The 24,676-nt window shown below is 50.9% G+C and overlaps 1 protein-coding gene across 1 annotated transcript in view; it reads right to left on the reverse strand.

The window, feature by feature from the left end:
• MAP3K6 (mitogen-activated protein kinase kinase kinase 6) overlaps nt 1–20,070 on the reverse strand; it is a 32,586-nt gene extending 12,516 nt beyond the window's left edge. The window contains exons 1-10 of the mRNA XM_038758012.1: nt 19,744–20,070; nt 8,290–8,429; nt 8,106–8,129; nt 7,430–7,617; nt 6,106–6,274; nt 5,355–5,461; nt 4,989–5,159; nt 3,478–3,590; nt 3,216–3,375; nt 1,638–1,788 (exon numbers count right to left, since the gene is read on the reverse strand). Coding sequence (XP_038613940.1) covers nt 1,638–1,788; nt 3,216–3,375; nt 3,478–3,590; nt 4,989–5,159; nt 5,355–5,461; nt 6,106–6,274; nt 7,430–7,617; nt 8,106–8,129; nt 8,290–8,429; nt 19,744–20,035 — 1,515 coding nt within the window. The 5' untranslated portion in view covers nt 20,036–20,070. The remainder of the gene's footprint in view (nt 1–1,637; nt 1,789–3,215; nt 3,376–3,477; nt 3,591–4,988; nt 5,160–5,354; nt 5,462–6,105; nt 6,275–7,429; nt 7,618–8,105; nt 8,130–8,289; nt 8,430–19,743) is intronic.
• Nucleotides 20,071–24,676: the final 4,606 nt, after the last annotated feature.

Raw genomic sequence — 24,676 nt, forward strand, 5'->3', positions numbered from 1 at the left:
GTGAGCCCCACGTGGGACAACCTGATCACCGTGTAACCGCCCCAGCACTTGCTTTGCACATAGTAAGCACTTAATAAATGCCATCATTATTATTATTATAGGAATCACGGGGGCGGGGAGAGAGAGGAAGCCGCGAGGGAGCGGGGAAGCCAGGGAGGGTCTGTTTTTTATTTTTTAAATGGAGCTCACTAAGCACTTACTATACTCCGAGCACTGTTCTAAGCGCTGGGGTCGATCAATCAATCGCTTTTATTGACCACTTACTATAGATACAAGTTACTACGGTTGGACCCAGTACCTGGGCCCCATGAGCTTCCTCTCTAGACTGTACACTCGCTGTGGGCAGGGAATGTGCCTGTTTACCGTTGTACTGTCCTCTCCCCAGCGCTTAGTACAGTGCTCTGCACACAGTAAGTGCTCGAGAAATACGACTGAATTCCCCCTCCCCATCGCCCCCGCCTTACCTCCTTCCCCTCCCCACAGTACCTGTATATATGTTTGCACTTATTTATTACTCTATTTAATTTTTACACATTTATTCTATTTATTTTAGTTTGTTAATATGTTTTGTTTTGTTCTCTGGTCTCCCCCTTCTAGACTGTGAGCCCACTGTTGGGTAGGGACCGTCTCTAGATGTTGCCAACTTGGACTTCCCAAGCGCTTAGTACAGTGCTCTGCACACAGTAAGTGCTCAATTCATTCATTCATTCAATCGTATTTATTGATACGATTGAATGCCATCGTATTTATTGATACGATTGAATGCCATCGTATTTATTGATACGATTGAATGCCATCGTATTTATTGATACGATTGAATGCCATCGTATTTATTGATACGATTGAATGCCATCGTATTTATTGATACGATTGAATGCCATCGTATTTATTGATACGATTGAATGCCATCGTGTTTATTGATACGATTGAATGCAATCGTATTTATTGATACGACTGAATGCAATCGTATTTATTGGTACGATTGAATGCAATTGTATTTATTGATACGATTGAATGCAATCGTATTTATTGATACGATTGAATGAATGAATGACTGAATGAACTGAATGGGGCTCACAGTCTAAACAGGAGGGAGAACAGGAGACCTGAAGTACGGAGAAGCAAATGACTTGACCAAGGTCACACAGCAAGCAACTGGATTGAATGAATGAATGAATGAATGAATGAATGAACTGAATGGGGCTCACAGTCTAAACAGGAGGGAGAACAGGAGACCTGAAGTACGGAGAAGCAAATGACTTGACCAAGGTCACACAGCAAGCAACTGGATTGAATGAATGAATGAATGACCGAATGAACTGAATGGGGCTCACAGTCTAAACAGGAGGGAGAACAGGAGACCTGAAGTACGGAGAAGCAAATGACTTGACCAAGGTCACACAGCAAGCAATTGGCAGGGTCTGTATTAGAACCCAGGTCCTCGGCTCTTTCCATTAATAACGATAGCATTTATTAAGCGCTTACTATGTGCAAAGCACAGTCATTAGGCCTCACTGCTTCTGTTCGTGCCCACTCGCTCCCGCTGACCCTTGCGTCTAAGGTGGGCACCGGTCCCCACTTCCACCATGCCCACCCCAACCCGAGACGGCCTGGCAGCCCCCCGCCCAGGCCCCTACCGGGCACTCTTCCGTGGAGACAAAGGGTTGGCACGAGGCGAGTAGGAGGTTGAGCCAAAAGTCACAGCTCTGCTGCTGGGGCCCGGCGGGCTGCGGGGGCGGGCGGAAGTGTTGGTACAGGAGGAAGGTCTCCATCACTGAGACCACGTACCTGCATGGACACAGAGCGGGGTAGAGGGGGGTCCCCCCCACTGCCACCCGTCCAGCTCTACTGACCAGCGGCCGGAGGGAAGAGAAGGGAGAAAAAAGCGGGGGAATGTCCCGCTGGGGGCTGCCGACCGGGTATGACTCCCAGGATAAAAATAATAATCATAGTGGCATGGCTTAGTGGAAAGAGCACGTGCTTGGGAGTCAGAGGTCATGGCCCGCTCTGCCACTTATAGGCTGTGTGACTTTGGGCAATCACTGAACTTCTCTGGGCCTCAGTGACCTCATCTGGAAATGGAGATTAAGACTGTGACCCCCACGTGGGACAACCTGATTGCCTTGTATCTATCCCAGCACTTAGAGCAGTGCTTGGCACATAGTAAGCACTTAATACCATTATTATTATTATTATTATTTGCTAGTGCTTACTAAATACCATCATCATCATCATTATTATTATTATTTGTTAGTGCTTACTAAATACCATCATTATTATTATTATTATTTGTTAGTGCTTACTAAATACCATTATTATTATTATTATTATTATTTGTTAGTGCTTACTAAATACGATTATTATTGTTATTATTTGTTAGTGCTTACTAAATTCCATCATCATTATTATTATTTGTTAGTGCTTACTAAATACCATTATTATTATTATTATTTGTTAGTGCTTACTAAATACCATTATTATTATTATTATTATTTGTTAGTGCTTACTAAATTCCATCATCATTATTATTTGTTTGTGCTTACTAAATTTCATCATCATCATTATTATTATTGTTAGTGCTTACTAAATACCATCATCCTCATTATTATTATTATTTGTTAGTGCTTACTAAATACCATCATTATTATTATTATTTGTTAGTGCCTACTAAATACCATCATTATTATTATTATTATTTGTTAGTACTTACTAAATACCATTATTATTATTATTATTATTTGTTAGTGCTTACTAAATACCATCATTATTATTATTATTATTATTTGTTAATGCTTACTAAATACCATCATTATTATTATTATTATTTGTTAGTGCTTACTAAATACCATCATTATTATTATTATTAGTTAGTGCTTACTAAATACCATTATTATTATTATTATTATCTGTTAGAGCTTATTATATGTCAAGCACTGTTCTAAGTGCTGGGATAGATACAAGGCAATCAGGTTGTCTCACGTGGGGCTCACAGTCTTCCTCCCCATTTTCCAGATGAGGTCACCGAGGCCCAGGGAAGTGAAGGGAACTGCCCAAGGTCACACGGCAGACGAGCGGCGAATCCAGGATTAGAACCCAGGTCCTTCTGAGTCCCAGGCCCGGGTAGCAGCCACCAGGCCAAGCCACTTCTGGGAAGGAGCCGCCGGGCAGTCAATCCGCCCCGGCAGGAGATTAACCCTCAAGTGGGTGAGGCTCACCAGGTCGGGGGGTTGAGTTTGTAGAGCTTCTCCGCGGCTTGGGCCACCTTGGCGGGGTCGTTGGCGAGGATCTGGGCCCCCAGGTAGAAGCCCACGTCCCAGTAATACTGCATCTTTTCCACACAGCCCTTTCGGCCCAGCAGGCAGCTCAACTTCACCCCTGGTCACGGGCGCGGCATCAGGAGCGGCCCCCCAGGGTCCCCCCAACCCTCCCCTCACCCAGAGGAAGCCCCCCTGCCTGCCTCGGCGGAGCGACACCCACCTATTTGGCGGAGCTGGGCCGAGGTCTCGAACTGGTGTCCGGCGGCCACGAGGAGGACCGCGGCATTGATGCCCGAGTGCAGGCTGGGCTCCATCTCAAAGGCCTTCTGGTACCTGGAGGCCGGGCCTGGGTTCAGGGGGGTCTCCTAGAGCCAAGCGCCTTCCCCGTTCGCCCTCCCCCAAGTTCTGCCGGACCCCCACCCTCCCTCTGGCCTTAGCCTCTCTGGGTCCCCGTCCCCTTCCTCTCTCCAAGAGGCCTTCCCTGACTAAGCCCTCCTTTCCTCTTCTCCCACTCCCTTCTGCGTCGCCCTGACTCGCTCCCTTTATTCATCCTCCCTCCCAGCCCTGACACCACTTCGGTCCATATCTGTCATTTATTGATTTCTAATCACGTCCGTCTCTCCCTCCAGACTGTCAGCTCACTGTGGGCAGGGAGTGTATCTCTTTATTGTTCTATCGTCCGTCTCTCCCTCCAGACTGTCAGCTCACTGTGGGCAGGGAGTGTACCTCTTTATTGTTCTATTGTCCTCTCCCAAGCGCTCAGTCCAGTGCTCTGCACGCAGTAAATGCTCAATAAATACGATCGACTGACTGATCCCTGGCCGCCCTCACCCTCCCGTCCAGGCTCCCACCGTCCCATCCTTCCATCGTTTTGTTCTGACGATTTGACACCCGTCCTCGTGTTTTGTTTTGTTGTCCGTCTCCCCCTTCTAGACTGTGAGCCTGCTGTTGGGTAGGGACCGTCTCTATATGTTGCCGACTTGTACTTCCCAATCGCTTAGTACAGTGCTCTTCACACACTAAGAGCTCGATAAATACGATTGAATGAATGAATCCAGGCTCCCAACCCCCTCATCCTCTGCCTGTCCCCCAGCCCCCCACCCTCCCTCCATTAGAAAAGCAGCGTGGCTTGGTGGAAAGAGCCCGGGCTTTGGAGTCAGAGGTCATGGGTTCAAATTCCAGCTCCGCCAATTGTCAGCTGTGTGACTTTGGGCTAGTCACAACTTCTCTGGGCCTCACTTACCTCATCTGTAAAATGCGGATTAAGACTGTGAGCCCCCCCGTGGGACAACCTGATCACCTTGTAACCTCCCCAGCGCTTAGAACAGTGCTTTGCATATAGTAAGCGCTTAATAAATGCCATCATTATTATATCCCCCGGGCTCTCTCGCCAGGACTCCCAGCCCCCGCCACCCATCCTCCTCCTCGCTCCCGTCTAGGGCCGGGAGCCGCTCCGGGATTCATTCAATCGTATTTATTGAGCGCTTACTGTGTGCAGAGCACTGGACTAAGCGCTTGGGAAGTCCAAGTTGGCAACATCTAGAGACGGTCCCTACCCAACAGGGGGCTCACAGTCTAGAAGGGGGAGACGGACAACAAAACATATTAACAAAATAAAACAGAATAAATATGTACAAGTAAAATAGAGCGATAAATACGTACAAGCATATATACAGGTGGTGTGGGGAGGGGAAGGAGGTAAGGCGGGGGGGACGGGGAGGGGATCCTCACCAGTGACGGGCCTGGTCGCAATGCTCGGCGGCGCTGAAGCCGGAGCTGATGAACATGTCCTTGTAGACGCGGCCGCACAGGCAGTACAGGTCGGGCCCCACCCCGTCCCCGCTCTGCACCACGGGCAGCAGGACCCGCAAGGCCTTCTCGCGGTCCCCCGGAAAGTTCCTCCTGGTGGGGAGGGGGTGGCAGCATCGGTGACCCCCCTGCCCCCGCCCGGAGAGGCCCTACATCTCCTAGCCTCCCTCCTGCGCCCTTCCCGCTCATTCCCATTCTCGTGCCCACCCATTCCCGCCCTCCGGCCCCCATGCCCACCACTCCCCAGTCCCACGTGTCCCCTCCCCTGTTCCCCCATCCCCGCGTCACCGATTGAGGGCGAAGGTGTAGTGGAAGCGAACGTTGGGCTGCTCGGCCACGTCGCAGGTGGGTAGCGCCTGCAGCGTCTCTACCAGAGTGATGATAGCGCCATAGTCCTGGCACCAGATGGTGGGGGGAGAGGGGCGGCTAGCGCAGGGGCTACCGGGCTCACAGCCACCTGACAGTCCCGGTTCTTTCTGCCCTTTGACCCCCCGTGGTCCTCACACCCTACCTTCTGCCGCTTCCCCACCTCCTGCATCCCCCCGCTCCTCTGGCCAGCCCCCACCACGGCAGGCCTCGCCCCTTCACCACCCTTAATAATAATAATAATAATAATAATGTTGGCATTTGCAACTATGTGCAAAGCACTGTTCTAAGCGCTTGGGGGGATGCAAAGTGATCAGGTTGTCCCACGTGGGGCTCACAGTCTTAATCCCCATTTTACAGATGAGGTAACTGAGGCTCAGAGAAGTTAAGTGACTTGCCCAAGGTCACACAGCAGACATGTGACTCCAAAGCCCGTGCTCTTTCCACTGAGCCACGCTGCACCCTTCCAGGGCACCAGCCCCCGCTGTGCCAGGCCTCACCCTCTCACCACCCTTCCGGGGCACCCCTGCTATGCCAGGCCTCGCCCCTTCACCATGCTTCTATGGCACCAACCGCCGCCGTGCCAGGCCTCTCTCCCTCACCATGCTTCCAGGGCAGTAGTCCCTCCCCTCTCCCGCCCTGTGGCCCCCGCCCCGCGGCCCCCGGGCGGCACCTGGATGTCGCGGTAGGAGAGCAGCAGGTTCATGATGATGTCGGGGCTGAGCAGCTCCACGCTGTCGAGCCGCCGCTGCAGGCGGCCCAGCTCCTGGCTCAGCCGTTCCCCGCTGAAGCGCTCCCGGGCCTGCCGGATGTCCCTCCGGATGGTCTCTCGGAAGTAGCCGCTAGGAAAAACCCGGGCACGCGGGGCTGAATCCGGGGGAGCGGGAGGCCGGGCGCGGGCCCAGGACCTCCATTTCCACCTCAACAACCTCCAGTGGTTGCCCATTCACCTCTGCAAACAGAAACTCCCCTTGCCCCCCCCCCATGCCTCATCTTGCTCCTCAATCAATCATTTATTGAGCACTTACTATGTGCAGAGCACTGTACTAAGCGCTTGGGAAGTCCAAGTTGGCAACATACAGAGACAGTCCCTACCCAACAGTGGGCTCACAGTCTAAAAGTCTCTCCTGCCACAACCCAGCCCGCACGTTTCACTCCTCTAATGCTAACCTTCTCACTGCCCCTCCATCTCTCCCGTCTCACCGCCGACCTCTCGCCCATCATCATCATCAATCGTATTTATTGAGCGCTTACTGTGTGCCGAGCACTGTACTAAGCGCTTGGGAAGTACAAACTGGCAACATATGGAGACAGTCCCTACCCAACAGTGGGCTCACAGTCCTGCGTCCCTCCTCATATCTGACGGACAGTTGCTCTCCCCCGCTTCGAGGCCTAATTCATCCATTCATTCAATCGTATTTATTGAGCGCTCACTGTGTGCCGAGCACTGTACTAAGCGCTTGGGAAGTACAAATTGGCAACATATAGAGACAGTCCCTGCCCAACAGCGGGCTCACAGTCCTGCGTCCCTCCTCATATCTGACAGACAGTTGCTCTCCCCCGCTTCGAGGCCTAATTCATCCATTCATTCAATCGTATTTATTGAGCGCTCACTGTGCGCAGAGCACTGTACTAAGGGCTTATTGAAGGCACGTCTCCTCCGAGAGGCCTTCCCTGACTAAGCCCTCCTTTCCTCTTCTCCCACTCGGGTTACGTGTCGCCCTGAGTTGCTCCCTTTTTTCGTTCCCCCATCCCCGTCCCCCAGCACTTCTGCACCTATCTTTAATATTGAGAATTATATATAAATGCCCGTCTCCCCCTCTAGACCGTAAGCTCGCTGTGAGCAGGGAATCTATTATACTCTTATAATGTCCTTTCCCGAGCGCTTACTTCACCGCTCTACACACAGTAAGCGCTCAGTGATTGATCGACGACTGTTCGACAACCGGGGGGCCGCCAGCCCACCTCCCGCCCGCCCCGTCTTCCTCGGGGCGCACCAGGAGTTGGTAGGAGTGGCCTCCAGCAAGCGGGCTAGCCGGCCCACGAGCGGCGTGAGGAAGGTTTCCGTGCCCACGCCCGGTTGGAACAGCTCGGCCAGCCCCTTCATGACCCCCGCGTCGCCGCACAGGACCCGGCCCTGGCTCGTCACCACATACGGGATGAAGGTGTAGCCCCCCACACAGTCCTGCGGGAGCGAGGGAGAGGGGTCAGCTGGCCAGAGGGAGCCCCCCGTCACCCATCGTCAGTGCCCGCCCCGGGGATTGAGGCTGTGGGGGCATTGAGGCTCAGTGGGTACGGGAGGGGCAGGTAGTTTGCCACGGGGCACGGAGCTGGGCATTGGGAGCCAGGTCGAGGAGGGGTGGGAGATGGGGCCAGGATGAGGAAGGGTCTGAGGGTGGGGCCAGATGATAAAGGTGGGAAGAGCGGGACAAGGCTTGGGAAAAGTAGGAGGCTGGGCCAGAGGTTAGAGGTGCCAGGGCAGGGAGGGTTGGTGGATGGGGACAGAGGAGAGAGGTGAGGAAAGCATGGCCATGGCAGGGAGGGGCTGAAGCTGGGGCCAGAGGAGAGAGGATGTGTAAGGTGAGGACAGTGCTCTGCACACAGTAAGAGCTCAATAAATACGATTGAATGAATGAATGAATGTGGCAGCAGCGCCGTCCGGGCTCCACTCACTGCGTTCTTCTGAAAGATGTCCTCCTGCGGGGAGAGTCAGAGTCAATCTCCCGGAGGGGCCCCTCAAGCCCCAGCTTCCCGGCATCATTAGCTCGGGCTGGGGGAAGAGGTGGGGGACGGGGAGCTGCCAGGCCACTAGGCCCACGGGGGCCCGTGCCCGCCCCGCGGAGCGGTGCCCACTCACCCTGAGGGCCTGCAGGTCGGGCAGGTGGGTGTGGGCGCAGAGCAGCACGTTGTTGGTCATGCTGAAGCTCTCCCGCACCCCGAGGTGGTAGAACATGGACGGCTGGTGCAGAGAGTCGCTCACCTCCACCACGGCCACGTCTGAGGCGCACGCCGGAGGACGGGGTGGGCGGCGGGAGGGGGCAGAGAGGCGGGCGTTGAGCCGGCGATGCCCCAGGAGCTCCCGGCGACAGAACCCGCCCCGGCCCTGAGGAGGTTGGCAGGGGGCAATGGCATCCCCACCCTCTAAACCGCTAGGCTGCCCAGAGAGTTGGGCAATCCCTTCTCCTTCCCCGCCAGGAAACCGGCAGCCTCATCCGCCGCCCGAGGGATTGTGGCCTGCTCCCCGGACGGATCTGGAAACCACCTGCTTCGAGCTCAGTGGCTACCAATTAATCTGCGCATCAGGCAGAAACTCCTCACCCTGGGCTTCCAGGCTGTCCATCCATCCCCTCGCCCCCTCCTACCTCACCTCCCTTCTCTCCTTCTCCAGCCCAGTCCGCACCCTCCGCTCCTCCACCGCTGATCTCCTCACCGTACCTCGCTCTCGCCTGTCCCGCCGTCGACCCCCGGCCCACGTCATCCCCCGGGCCTGGAATGCCCCCAATCCCTCTGCCCATCCGCCAAGCTAGCTCTCTTCCTTCCTTCAAGGCCCTACTGAGAGCTCACCTCCTCCAGGAGGCCTTCCCACACTCAGCCCCTTCCTTCCTCTCCCCCTCGTCCCCCTCTCCATCCCCCCAATCTTACCTCCTTCCCTTCCCCACAGCACCTGTATATATGTTTGTACATATTTTTTTACTCTATTTATTTATTTATTTTATTTGTACATATCTATTCTATTTATTTTATTTTGTTAGTATGTTTGGTTTTGTTCTCTGTCTCCCCCTTTTAGACTGTGAGCCCACTGTTGGGTAGGGACTGTCTCTATATGTTGCCAATTTGTACTTCCCAAGCGCTTAGTACAGTGCTCTGCACATAGTAAGCGCTCAACAAATACGATTGATGATGATGATGATGATGATCCCGGGCCTAGTCCTTGGACCACCTGGACCTTTACCCCCGCCCTGCAACCGGACGGGAGGGAGAAGCTTTGTTGCCAACTTGTACTTCCCAAGCGCTTAGTACAGTGCTCTGCACACAGTAAGCGCTCAATAAATATGATTGATTGATTGATTTGGGGTCCAGCCTACTCCGGACTCCTGGGAAAGATGGGACGAAGCCCCGCTCACCCTTCCCCATCCACAGGCTGCCTGCCCAAGTGCTTGGGAGAATAAAATATAACAATATCCCAATAAACGCGTTCCTTGCTCACAACGAGCGTACAGCCCAGAGGGATTTCAGTCAATTAGTCTATCATATTTATTGAGCGCTTGCAGTGTGCAGAGCACCGTACTAAGCGCTTGGGAGAGTAAAATATAACAATATTCCAATAAATGCATTCCTGGCTCACAATGAGCTTACAGTCTAGAGGGATTTCAGTCAATCAGTCGATCATATTTATTGAGTGCTTACGGTGTGCAGAGCACTGTACTAAGCGCTTGGGAGAGTACCAATAGAACAATATCCCAATAAATGCGTTCCTGGCTCACAACAAGCTTACAGTCCAGAGGGATTTCAGTCAATCAGTCGATCGTATTTATTGAGCGCTTGCTGTGTGCAGAGCACCGTACTAAGCGCTTGGGAGAGTAAAATATAACAATATCCCAATAAACGCGTTCCTTGCTCACAACAAGCTTACAGACTAGAGGGATTTCAGTCAATCAGTCGATCGTATTTGTTGAGCACCTACTGTGTGCAGAGCACCGAAAAATGCCATTATTACTGCTATTATTATTATCCGTATAATGGGGATGAAGACCGTGAGCCCCACGTGGGACTACTTGATGACCTTGTATCTTCCCCAGCGCTTAGAACAGTGCTTCGCACATAGTAGGCGCTTAACAAATACCATCATCATCATCATCATCACCGTACCAAGTGCTTGGGAGAGTAAAATATAACAATATCCCAATAAACGCGTTCCTGGTTCACAAGGAGCTTACAGTCCAGAGGGATTTCAGTCAATCAGTCGATCGTATTTATTGAGCGCTTGCAGTGTGCAGAGCACCGTACTAAGCGCTTGGGAGAGTACCAATAGAACAATGTAGCAGATCCCACCCACAACGAGCTTACAGTCTAGAGGGGGAGACCGACATTTAGACTGTGAGCCCACTGTTGGGTAGGGACTGTCTCTATATGTTGCCAACTTGGACTTCCCAAGCGCGTAGTACAGTGCTCTGCACACACTAAGCGCTCAATAAATACGATTGATGATGATGACATTAATATAAATCAAAATAAATGACAGATACGGACATAAGTGCTGTGCGGCTGGGAGGGGGGGATGAATAAAGGGAGCAAGTCAGGGCGAGGCAGAAGGGAGTTAAATATTTTCCTAAATCCACCCAGCCCTGCCAAAATGAGGAAAGGCTGGGTCTGTTCCCGGTTCCATAAGTATATCTGTGTGTGCCTGGGTGCGTGCGTGTGTGAGTGCGTATATTTGCGTGTGCACAGACGTGTAGTGTAGGGCTCAGTGGAAAGAGCATGGGCTTTGGAGTCAGTGGTCATGGGTTCAAATCCCGGCTCCACCAATTGTCAGCTGGGGGACTCTGGGCAAGTCACTCCACTTCTCTGGGCCCCAGTTACCTCCTCTGTAAAATGGGGATTAAAAACTGGGAGCCCCCCGGGGGACAACCTGCTCACCTTGTAACCTCCCCAGCGCTTAGAACAGTGCTTTGCACACAGTAAGCGCTTAATAAATACCATTAATATATAATATAGCAACATTAATATAATATAATATATTATTTATATATTATATATTATATGTATTTATATATTATAATATATTATTTATTCATATTATATATTATATATTAATATATATAGTGTCCGTGCCTGGTGACCCGCCTCGGCTGGTACACATTGCGGTGTCATCTCCTGCTGCAAAGTTGCAATTTTTTAAATCTCCTGTGCCATGAGGCGCGCGTGTGTGTGTGTGTGTGTGTGTGTGTGTGTGTGTGTGTGTGTGTGTGTGTGTGAGAGAGAGAACACCTTGTGAATTGTCTGGGCTATTGCGTACCTCTGTTATCAAAAAAGGACCCTCTCTTTTGGAGCAAAATTTACCTCAGAAGAGACAAGGAGGCAAACAGAAGACAGAACCGGGAACTGCAAACATTATAAATAACAACCCAAAAAGGAAAAAAATTTTTTTTTTTTTTTTTTTTTTTTTTTTAAGAGAAGCAGCTTGGCTCAGTGGAAAGAGCCCGGGCTTGGGAGTCAGAGGTCATGGGTTCTAATCCCAGCTCCGTCACTTGTCAGCTGTGTGACTTTGGCCAAGTCACTTCGGTTCTCTGAGCCTCAGTTACCTCATCTGGAAAATGGGGATGAAGACGTGAGCCCCATGTGGGACAACCTGATTACCTTGTATCCCCCCCCCCAGCGCTTAGAACAGTGCTTGGCACATAGTAAGCGCTTAACAAATGCCATTATTATTTTTTTATTTAGGCAAGTCACAACTCTGAGCCTCAGTTACCTCATATGTAAAATGGGGATGAAGACTGTGAGCCCCACGTGGGACAACCTGATCACCTTGTATCCCCCCCCAGTGCTTAGAACAGTGCTTGGCACATAATAAGTGCTTAACATGCCATTATTATTTTTTTATTTAGGCAAGTCACAGCTTCTCTGAACCTCAGTTACCTCATCTGTAAAATGGGGATGAAGACTGTGAGCCCCACATGGGACAACCTGATCACCTTGTATCCTCCCCAGTGCTTAGAACAGTGCTTGGCACATAGTAAATGCTTAACAAATGCCATTATTATTTTTTTATTTAGGCAAGTCACAACTTCTCTGAGCCTCAGTTACTTCATCTGTAAAATGGGGATGAAGACTGAGCCCCACATGGGACAACCTGATCACCTTGTATCCTCCCCAGCGCTTAGAGCAGTGCTTGGCACATAGTAAGCGCTTAACAAATGCCATAATCATCACTTACCTTCTCTGGGCCTCAGTTCCCTTATCTGTAAGATGGGGATGAAGACTGTGAGCCCCCCGTGGGACAACCTGATCACCTTGTATCCCCCCCAGTACTTAGAACAGTGCTTGGCACATAGTAAGCACTTAACAAATGCCATTATTATTTTTTTATTTAGGCAAGTCACAACTTCTCTGAGCCTCAGTTACCTCATCTGTAAAATGGGGATTAAGTCTGTGAGCCCCACATGGGACAACCTGATCACCTTGTATCCTCCCCAGCGCTTAGAGCAGTGCTTGGCACATAGTAAGCGCTTAACAAATGCCATTATTATTTTTTTATTTAGGCAAGTCACAACTTCTCTGAGCCTCAGTTACCTCATCTGTAAAATGGGGATTAAGGCTGTGAGCCCCACAAGGGGCAACCTGATCACCTTTTCTAGACTGTGAGCCCGCTGTTGGGTAGGGACCGTCTCTATATGTTGCCAACTTGTACTTCCCAAGCGCTTAGTACAGTGCTCTGCACACAGTAAGTGCTCAATAAATACGATTGATTGATTGATTGTATCCACCCCAGTGCTTAGAACACTGCTTGGCACCTAATAAGCCCTTAACAAATGCCATAATCACCACTTACCTTCTCTGGGCCTCAGTTCCCTCATCTGGAAGATGGGGATGAAGACTGTGAGCCCCACGGGGGACAAACTGGTCACCTTGTATCCCCGCCCCCCCCCCCCCCCCCCCCCCCCAGCGCTTAGAACAGTGCTTGGCACATAGTAAGCGCTTCACAAATGCCATTTTTTTTTATTTAGGCAAGTCAATCAATCAATCGTATTTATTGAGTGCTTACTGTGTGCAGAGCACTGTACTAAGCGCTTGGTAAGTACAAGTTGGCAACATAACTTCCTAACTTCTCTGAGCCTCAGTTACCTCATCTGTAAAATGGGGATTAAGACTGTGAGCCCCACGTGGGACAACCTGATCACCTTGTATCCTCCCCAGCGCTAAGAACACTGCTTGGCATATAATAAGCCCTTAACAAATGCCATAATCACCACTTACCTTCTCTGGGCCTCAGTTCCCTCATCTGGAAGATGGGGATGAAGACTGTGAGCCCCACGGGGGGCAAACTGATCACCTTGTATCCCCCCCCATCCCCAGCGCTTAGAACAGTGCTTGGCACATAGTAAGCGCTTCACAAATACCATCATCATCAGGGGCGGGTCCCGCACTGGCTACTTGAGGGGAATTGCACCATCAGTGGTTTACTCTTGGAACACGTGTGTGTCCGTGTGTATCTGAAGCAGCGTGGCTCAGTGGAAAGAGCCCGGGTCATGGGTTCAAATCCCGGCTCCGCCACTTGTCCGCTGTGTGACTTTGGGCAAGTCACTTCACTTCTCTGGGCCTCAGTTCCCTCATCTGGAAACATGGGGATGAAGACTGTGAGCCCCCCGTGGGACAACCTGATCACCTTGTAACTCAGAGGTCATGGGTTCAAATCCCTGCTCCGCCACTTGTCCGCTGTGTGACTTTGGGCAAGTCACTTCACTTCTCTGGGCCTCAGTTCCCTCATCTGCCAAATGGGGATTAAGCCTGTGAGCCCCTCGTGGGACAACCTGATCACCTTGTAACCTCCCCAGCGCTTAGAACAGTGCTTTGCACATAGTAAGCGCTTAATAAATGCCATTATTATTATTATTATTATCTGTGTGTGTCTGTGTGTCTGCATCCTCCGGGTATGTGTCTTTGTAACCACCCACGTGAGTGTGTTTTTGTGTGTTTAATGATGGATGGGCGTACTGAATGTCCAGGCGGGGCCGGCTGCGGGGCTCTTCGCGAGAAGAGCTGTTTTTAACAAATGATTTCATGGAAAAACCCTGGGCCGCGAGGAGAAATAAACAGAAGCAGGGACTCCGGGCAGACTAGGGGAGGGGGGTCGGGCGGGCCAATGGGAGGAGGAGGAGGAGGAGGAGGAGGAGGAGGAGGAGGAGGAGGAGGAGGAGGAGGAGGAGGAGCTCGAGCTCTGCCTCTACCATCAGCCGGGACCGACTCGCTCAATTACTTAATTACTTTGGAGTCAGAGGTCATGGGTTCAAATCCCGCCTCCGCCAATTGTCAGCTGTGTGACTTTGGGCCAGTCACTTGACTTCTCTGTGCCTCAGTTACCTCATCTGTAAAATAGGGATGAAGACTGTGAGCCCCCCCCCCGTGGGACAACCTGATCACCTTGGAACCTCCCCAGCGCTTAGAACTGTGCAATGCACATAGTAAGCGCTTAATAAATGCCATTATGATTATTATTATTAATGATAAGAATCAGAATGATGGCATTTATTAAGCGCTTACTATGTGCAAAGCTCCGTTCTAAGCGCCGGGGAGGTTCCAAGGTGATCAGGTTGCCCCGCGGGGGGCTCACAGTCTTCATCCCCATTTGACAGATGAGGTCACTGAGGCCCAGAGAAGTTAAGTGATCCATCAATTAATCAAGCATATTTATTGAGCGCTTACTGTGTGTAGAGCACTGTATTAAGCTCTTCGGAAGTACAATTTGGCAACATATAAATGCCATCATTCTTATTATTATCAGTCACAACTTCTCTGGCAACATGTAATAAATGCCATCATTCTTATTATTATCAGTCACTTCCTTCCTCTCCCCCTCCTCCCCCTCTCCATCCCCCCATCTTACCTCCTTCCCTTCCCCACAGCACCTGTATATATGTATAGATGTTTGTACATATTTATTACTCTATTTATTTTACTTGTACATATCTATTCTATTTATTTTATTTTGTTATTATGTTTGGTTTTGTTCTCTGTCTCCCCCCTTTAGACTGTGAGCCCACTGGTGGGTAGGGACTGTCTCTATATGTTGCCAACTTGGACTTCCCAAGCGCTTAGTCCGGTGCTCTGCACACAGTAAGCGCTCAATAAATACGATTGATTGATTGATTGATCAGGTTGTCCCACGTGGGGCTCACGGTCTTCATCCCCATTTTACAGATGAGGAAACTGAGGCCCAGGGAAGTTTAAGTGACTTGCCCAAAGTCACCCAGCTGACAAGGGGCGGAGGCGGGATTCGAACCCACGACCTCTGACTCCCAAGCCCGGGCTCTTGCCGCTGAGCCCCGCTGCTTCGGAGGTTTTGATGTGAGTGCTTAGTCCAGTGCTCTGCACACAGTAAGCGCTCAATAAATACGATTGAATGAATGAATGACGAGGTTTTGATTGTCAGGTGATGATGATATTTATTACTCTATTTATTTTACTTGTACATATCTATTCTATTTATTTTATTTTGTTTGGTTTTGTTGTCTGTCTCCCCCTTTTAGACTGTGAGCCCACTGTTGGGTAGGGACTGTCTCTATATGTTGCCAACTTGTACTTCCCAAGCGCTTAGTACAGTGCTCTGCACACAGTAAGTGCTCAATAAATATGATTGATTGATTGATTAAGTGGAGACCCCCTGCGCCCTCCTCCTCCTCCTGCTCCATGCCTTGTGGGACAACCTGACTACCTTGTATCTCCCCCAGCGCTTAGAACAGTGCATGGCACATAGTAAGCGCTTAACAAATACCAAAATTAGTATTATTTCTAGACTGTGAGCCCATTACTGAATAGGGACCGTCTCTCTCTGTTGCCGCCTTGTACTTCCCAAGCGCTTAGTCCAGTGCTCCGCACACAGTAAGCGCTCAATAAATACGATTGAATGCATGAATGCCTAGAGAAACAGCGTGGCTCAGTGGAAAAGAGCCCGGGCTTTGGAGACCGAGGTCATGGGTTCAAACCCCGGCTCCGTCAGCTGTGTGACGTTGGGCAAGTTGCTTCACTTTTCTGTGCCTCAGTTCCCTCATCTGCAAAATGGGGATGAAGACTGTGAGCCCCCCGTGGCCTGATGGCCTTGGAACCTCCCCAGCGCTTAGAAGAGCGCTTTGCACGTAGTAATCGCTTAATAAATGCCATCATTATTATTATTATTTTCTGTGCCTCAGTTCCCTCATCTGTCAAATGGGGATGAAGACTGTGAGCCCCCCGTGGGATAACCTGATGGCCTTGGAACCTCCCCAGCGCTTAGAACAGCGCTTTGCACATAGTCAGCACTTAATAAATGCCATCATCATTATTATTATTATTCTCTGTGCCTCAGTTCCCTCATCTCTCAAATGGGGATGAAGACTATGAGCCCCCCCGTGGGACAACCTGATCACCTTGGAACCTCCCCAGCGTTAGAACAGTGCTTTGCACATAGTAAGCGCTTAATAAATGCCATCATTATTATTATTATTCTCTGTGCCTCAGTTTCCTCATCTGTCAAATGGGGATGAAGACTGCGAGCCCCCCGTGCTGTGAGCCCATTGCTGGGTAGGGACCGCCTCTATATGTTGCCGACTTGTACTTCCCAAGCGCTTAGTACAGTGCTCTGCACACAGTAAGCGCTCAATAAATACGACTGAATGAATGAATGAATTAATTAATTAATTAAGCGCTGACTCTGTGCAAAGCGCTGGGGAGGTTCCAAGGCGATCAGGTTGTCCCACGGGGGGCTCACAGTCTTGATCCCCGTTTGACAGATGAGGGAACTGAGGCACAGAGGAGAATAATAATACTAGTGATGGCATTTATTAAGCGCTGACTCTGTGCAAAGCGCTGGGGAGGTTCCAAGGGGGGGCTCACAGTCTTCATCCCTGTTTGACAGATGAGGAAACTGAGGCCCAGAGGAGAATGACAATAGTAATGATGGCATTTGTTAAGCGCTGACTCTGTGCAAAGCGCTGGGGAGGTTCCACGCGTGGGGGGCTCACAGTCTTCATCCCCGTTTGACAGATGAGGAAACTGAGGCCCAGAGGAGAATAATAATAGTAATGATGGCATTTATTAAGCGCTGACTCTGTGCAAAGCGCTGGGGAGGTTCTCACAGTCTTCACCCCCGTTTGACAGATGAGGGAACTGAGGCCCAGAGGAGAATAATAATAGTAATGATGTCCTTTATTAAGCGCTGACTCTGTGCAAAGCGCTGGGGAGGTTCTCACAGTCTTCACCCCCGTTTGACAGATGAGGGAACTGAGGCCCAGAGGAGAATAATAATAGTAATGATGGCCTTTATTAAGCGCTGACTCTGTGCAAAGCGCTGGGGAGGTTCTCACAGTCTTCATCCCCGTTTGACAGATGAGGGAACTGAGGCCCAGAGGAGAATAATAATAGTAATGATGGCCTTTATTAAGCGCTGACTCTGTGCGAAGCACCGGGGAGGTTCTCACAGTCTTCATCCCCGTCTGACAGATGAGGGAACTGAGGCCCAGAGGAGAATAATAACAGTAATGATGGCATTTATTAAGCGCTGACTCTGTGCAAAGCGCTGGGGAGGTTCTCACAGTCTTCACCCCCGTCTGACAGATGAGGGAACTGAGGCCCAGAGGAGAATAATAACAGTGATGATGGCATTTATTAAGCGCTGACTCTGTGCAAAGCGCTGGGGAGGTCCTCACAGTCTTCACCCCCGTTTGACAGATGAGGGAACTGAGGCCCAGAGGAGAATAATAATAGTAATGATGGCCTTTATTAAGCGCTGACTCTGTGCAAAGCACTGGGGAGGTTCTCACAGTCTTCATCCCCGTTTGGCAGATGAGGGAACTGAGGCCCAGAGGAGAATAATAATAGTAATGATGGTCTTTATTAAGTGCTGACTCTGGGCAAAGCGCTGGGGAGGTTCTCACAGTCTTCACCCCGTTTGACAGATGAGGGAACTGAGGCCCAGAGCAGAATAATAATGGTAATGATGGCCTTTATTAAGCGCTGACTCTGTGCAAAGCGCTGGGGAGGTTCCACGGGGTGGGGGTGGGGGCTCACACTCTTCATCCCCATTTGACAGATGAGGGAACTGAGGCCCAGAGGAGAATAATAATAGTAATATTGGCCTTTATTAAGTGCTGACTCTGTGCTAAGCGCTGGGGAGGTTCTCACAGTCTTCACCCCCGTTTAACAGACGAGGGAACTGAGGCCCAGAGGAGAATAATAATAGTAATGATGGCCTTTATTAAGCGCTGACTCTGCGCAAAAAGCTGGGGAGGTCCTCACAGTCTTCACCCCCGTTTGACAGATGAGGGAACTGAGGCCCAGAGGAGAATGATAATAGTGATGATGGCATTTACTAAGCGCTGACTCTGGGCAAAGCGCTGGGGAGGTTCTCCCAGTCTTCACCCCAGTTTGCCAGGCGGGGGAACTGAGGCCCAGAGGAGAATAATAATAGTAATGATGGCATTTATTAAGCGCTGACTCTATGCAAAGCGCTGGGGAGGTTCTCACAGTCTTCACCCCCGTTTGACAGATGAGGGAACTGAGGCCCAGAGGAGAATAATAATAGTAATGATGGCCTTTACTAAGTGCTGACTCTGTGCAAAGCGCTGGGGAGGTCCTCACAGTCTTCACTCCCCCTTTGACAGATGAGGGAACTGAGGCCCAGAGGAGAATAATAATAGTAATGATGGCATTTATTAAGCGCTGACTCTGCGCAAAGCGCTGGGGAGGTTCACATAGTCGTCATCCCCGTTTGACAGATGAGGGAACTGAGGCCCAGGGGAGAATAATAATAGTAATGATGGCCTTTATTAAGCACTGACTCTGTGCTAAGCGCTGGGGAGGTTCTCACAGTCTTCATCCCCATTTGACAGATGAGGGAACTGAGGCCCAGAGGAGAATAATAATGGTAATGATGGCAGTTATTAAGCGCTGACTCTGTGCAAAGCGCTGGGGAGGTTCCAAGGGGGGGCTCACAGTCTTCATCCCTGTTTGACAGATGAGGAAACTGAGGCCCAGAGGAGAATGACAATAGTAATGATGGCATTTGTTAAGCGCTGACTCTGTGCAAAGCGCTGGGGAGGTTCTCATAGTCTTCACCCCCGTTTGACAGATGAGGGAACTGAGGCCCAGAGGAGAATAATAATAGTAATGATGGCCTTTATTAAGCGCTGACTCTGTGCTAAGCGCTGGGGAGGTTCTCACAGTCTTCATCCCCATTTGACAGATGAGGGAACTGAGGCCCAGAGGAGAAGAATAATAGTAATGATGGCATTTATTAAGGGCTTACTCTGCGCAAGGCGCTGGGGAGGTTCTCCCAGTCTTCATCCCCGTTTGGCAGATGAGGGAACTGAGGCCCAGAGGAGAATAATAATAGTAATGATGGCCTTTATTAAGCCCTGACTCTGTGCTAAGCGCTGGGGAGGTTCTCACAGTCTTCACCCCGGTTTGACAGATGAAGGAACTGAGGCCCAGAGGAGAATAATAATAGTAATGATGGCCTTTATTAAGCGCTGACTCTGTGCTAAGCGCTGGGGAGGTTCTCCCAGTCTTCACCCCGGTTTGCCAGGCGGGGGAACTGAGGCACGGCCGCCGTGGCACTCACCCGCGTTGTAGAAGGTGTCCAGGGCGGCGGTGTCTCCGAGGGCCAAGGGGCCGAAGGGCAGTTCCCGGAGCTGGGCCCTGCGGGGCCCCTGGAGCTGGGCGCAGGCCTCCCTCAGGCAGCGCAGGGGCAGCGGTGGGGGGTCGTCGGCCTGGCCTTGGCCCTCCTCCCCGGGGTCCGGCGGGGGTCCGGGGGTCCCGTCCAGGGTGAGCACGTACACCACACTGAGCGGGCGGTCGCGGCCGCAGCGGGCAGGGGGCGGCGGCCCCGGGGGTCTCAGGGGGCTGAGGGCCATAGCCAGGGGGTCCTGCCAGCAGCTGCCAGCTCGCTCCGACATCCTGGGCCTGGAAGCCCCCCACTCCCACCCTGCCACCGGACCCCTCCAACTCCTGGGGCCCGCCCCCAACTCCCTGCTGGACCCCAGGCCCCCCTGAAACACACCCACAGGGCTCACACCCCCTTCCCTCTCTCTTTTTCTCCCTCTGGGCCCCGGCCCAGGGGTCCCCCAGATGGGCAGGAGGGCTAGGCGGGGCTCCGGGGGGCGGAGCAGGAGGAGGAGGAGGAGGAGGAGGGAGGAGGCAGGGCCCTGGGACTGAGTGGGTAGGGGGCGGACACGGAACTGAGAAAGAAACAGTTGGGTCTTTTATCATCAATCGTATTTATTGAGCGCTTAACTGTGTGCAGAGCCCTGGACTAAGCGCTTGGGAAGTACAAGTTGGCAACAGATAGAGGCAGGCCCTACCCAACGATGTATTCTTTATTCAATACATTCAGTCATTCAATCAAGAAATACGATTGGATGGATGAATTTATTCAATCAATCAGTCGTATTTGTTGAGCGCTTACTGTGTGCGGAGCACTGGACGAAGCGCTTGGGGAGTCCAAGTTGGCACCATAGAGAGGCGGTCCCGGGCTCACAGGCTGGGAGAGAAAGAGCTGGGTCTCCCCCTTCCCCGAGACGGAGAGGGCCGGTTGCCAACGTTATTCAGTCGTTCAGTCATCCAATCCTATTTATTTATTCAATAAATACGATTGGATGAATTTATTCAATCAATCCATCAATCAATCGTATTTATTGAGCACTTGCTGTGTGCAGAGCACTGGACGAAGCGCTTGGGAAGTCCAAGTTGGCACCATAGAGAGGCGGTCCCGGGCTCACAGTTCTGGGAGAGAAAGAGCTGAGTCTCCCCCTTCCCGGGGACGGAGAGGGCCGGATACCAACATTATTCAGTCATTCATTCACTCAATCGTATTTATTGAGCGCTTACTGTGTGCAGAGCACTGGACTAAGCACTTGGGAAGTCCAAGTTGGCACCATATAGAGACGGTCCCTACCCAACAGCGGGCTCACAGTCTAGAAGGGGGAGAGAGGTGATCAGGTTGTCCCACGTGGGGCTCAGAGTCTTCATCACCATTTTACAGATGAGGTAACTGAGGCTCCGAGAAGTGAAGTGACTCGCCCAAGTCACACAGCAGACATGTGGTGGAGTCGGGATTCGAACCCATGACCTCTGACTCCAAAGCCTGGGCTCTTTCCTCTGAGCCACATTACTAGTATTTCTAGACTGTGAGCCCATTGTGGGGTAGGGCCCATCTCTTTATGTTGCCAGCTTGAACTTCCCAAGCGCTTAGTAATAATAATAATAATAATAATAATGATGGCATTTGTTAAGCGCTTACTATGTGCAGAGCACTGTTCTAAGCGCTGGGGGAGGCCTTCCCAAACTGAGCCCCCTCCTTCCTCTCCCCCTCGTTCCCCTCTCCATCCCCCCCGTCTTACCTCCTTCCCTTCCCCACAGCACCTGTATATACGTATATATGTTTGTACATATTTATTACTCTATTTTACTTGTACATATCTATTCTATTTGTTTTATTTCGTTAATATGTTTGGTTTTGTTCTCTGTCTCCCCCTTCTAGACTGCGAGCCCACTGTTGGGTAGGGACTGTCTCTATATGTTGCCAACTTGGACTTCCCAAGCGCTTACTACAGTGCTCTGCACACAGGAAGCGCTCAATAAATACGATTGACTGATTTCAAGGTGACCGAGTTGTCCCACGTGAGGCTCACAGTCTTAATCCCCATTTTACAGATGAGGTAACTGAGGCTCAGAGAAGTTAAGTGACTTGCCCAAGGTCACACAGCAGACACGTGGTGGAGTCGGGATTCGAACCCATGACCTCTGACTCCAAAGCCCGGGCTCTTTCCACTGAGCCACGCTGCTCCTCCTACAGTGCTCTGCACACAGTAAGCACTCAATAAATACGATTGAATGAATGAGGGGTGTTGGCTGAGGTCGGGGGGGTGGCGCAGGGGGGAGCAGAGTCGGCACTGAGTCACAGCCGGCTGACCGCCAAGAGCCGCCACTCATCATCATCATCAATCGTATTTATTGAGCGCTTACTGTGTGCAGAGCACTGTACTAAGCGCTTGGGAAGTACAAGTTGGCAACATATAGAGACAGTCCCTACCCAACAGTGGGCTCACAGTCTAAAAGGGGGAGACAGAGAACAAAACTAAACATACTAACAAAATAAAATAAATAGAACAGATATGTACAAGTAAAATAAATAAATCATCATCATCATCAATCGTATTTATTGAGCGCTTCCTGGGTGCAGAGCACTGTACTAAGCGCTTGGGAAGTACAAATTGGCAACATATAGAGACAGTCCCTACCCAACAGTGGGCTCACAGTCTAAAAGGGGGAGACAGAGAACAAAACCAAACAGACTAACAAAATAAAATAAATAGAATAGATATGTGCAAGTAAAAATAAATAGAGTAATAAATCTGTACAAACATATATACATATATACAGGTGCTGTGGGGAAGGGAAGGAGGTAAGATGGGGGGGATGGAGAGGGGAACGAGGGGGTCCCTGCCCCAGACCCAAGGGCGGGGGGTGGGGGTCACCACAACTGCCCGGACCGTCCCTACAGCCCGCTGACCCTCGACCATCCAGGGACCACCCTCCCAAGCCCACTCTCCCCAGGACCTGGGAGTCATATTTATTACTCTAATTATTTATTTATTTTACTTGTACCCATCTATTCTATTTATTTTGTTAGTATGTTTGGTTTTGTTCTCTGTCTCCCCCTTTTAGACTATGAGCCCACTGTTGGGTAGGGACTGTCTCTACATGTTGCCAACTTGTACTTCCCGAGCGCTTAGTACAGTGCTCTGCACACAGTAAGCGCTCAATCAATACGATTGATTGATTGAGTTATGCTTTAAATCGGGCAGGGCCGTGGGAGAGGAGAGAGGCCGATCCCAGAATATTTCCTCCCCCCTCCCCTCTCTCCATCCCCCCATCTTACCTCCTTCCCTTCCCCACAGCACCTGTATATATGTATATAGGTTTGCACATATTTAATACTCTATTTTACTTGCACATATCTATTCTATTTATTTTGTTAGTATGTTTGGTTTTGTTCTCCGTCTCCCCCTTTTAGACTGTGAGCCCACTGTTGGGTAGAGACTGTCTCTATATGTTGCCAACTTGGACTTCCCAAGCGCTTAGTCCGGTGCTCCGCACACAGTAATCACTCACTAAATACGATTGATTGATTGATTCCCAGGCTGGCCTCCCCTCCGCCCCGTCCCCATCCCAAACTACCGGACAGTTCCTGAGGGCAGTTTTCCCCTCCTCCCCCATCCCCTGCTAGCTTTGTCCGATTTAGGGGTTCATCGGACACCTTGAGCAGATGCTGGGCCTTGCCGGATGGGAAACTGCCTTTGGGGCGGCCCCAATCTCCATTGTTGGGGGTAAGAGGGCCGGGCCCTTACCTCTCCCCCTTTCCCCATTCCCACAGTCCTGGCCTCAGGGAGCCCGGTGGCTTTGCCAGGGCCTGCCAGGGCGACTGAGGGAGGAGGGTGGAGTGCCCAGACAGCTCACTTCCCCATTTCGGGCCGCCCGCCTCAACAATTCTGGCTTTCCAGAAGCCTCTACCTCCTCCCACCCTGCAGGGCCCTTCCCTTCCCTTCCTTCTCCCCACCACACCCTGCACAAACAGCCCTCTCTCCTTCTGGGAATTAAATTGTCCGCCTTATCCAGCACCGGGCCGCTTCCAGCTCCACCCACAGAGCCGACCGGACAGCAGGGCACGGAAGCGGGCAAAACCCCCAAATCTGGTCCCTCGCTTTTGATAGAGAGACCCTTGTCCTCTCCCTCCTGACCTTAAACAGGAATTAGAGGCAAATCAGCAGCAATGATTCGGGAGGCCAAGGGTTCGAAGAGCTGGATCATCATCAAAATAATAATAATGACGGCATTTATTAAGCGCTTACTATGTGCAAAGCACTGTTCTAAGCGCTGGGGAAGTAACAAGGTGATCAGGTTGTCCCACTGGGGGCTCCAGCCTTCATCCCCATTTTACAGATAACTGAGGCACAGAGAAGTGAAGTGACTTACCCAAAGCCACACAGCTGACAGTTGGTGGAGCCGGGATTTGAACCCCGGACCTCTGACTCCAAAGCCCGTGCTCTTTCCACTGAGCCACACTGCTTCTCATGGGGGTCTTCCTTTCCAGGCCCCATCATCATCATCATCAATCGTATTTATTGAGCGCTTACTATGTGCAGAGCACTGGACTAAGCGCTTGGGAAGTACAAATTGGCAACATATAGAGACAGTCCCTACCCAACAGTGGGCTCACAGTCTAAAAGGGGGAGACAGAGAACAAAACCAAACATACTAACAAAATAAAATAAATAGATATGTACAAGTAAAATAAATAAATAAATAAATAAATAAATAAATAGAGTAATAAATATGTACAAACATATATACATATATACAGGTGCTGTGGGGAAGGGAAGGAGCTGGGGGTGAGCGGGGACTGAGGGGGAACGTGCTAACATTGCCCCCACACTCCTCCACAATCATCCAGCTACCAACCCCTCTAGCCTAGGAAGGCCTTTTCTTTAAAAAAG

The sequence above is a fragment of the Tachyglossus aculeatus genome, chromosome 16 (genome assembly GCF_015852505.1).
Source record: "Tachyglossus aculeatus isolate mTacAcu1 chromosome 16, mTacAcu1.pri, whole genome shotgun sequence".
Lineage (NCBI taxonomy): Eukaryota > Metazoa > Chordata > Mammalia > Monotremata > Tachyglossidae > Tachyglossus > Tachyglossus aculeatus.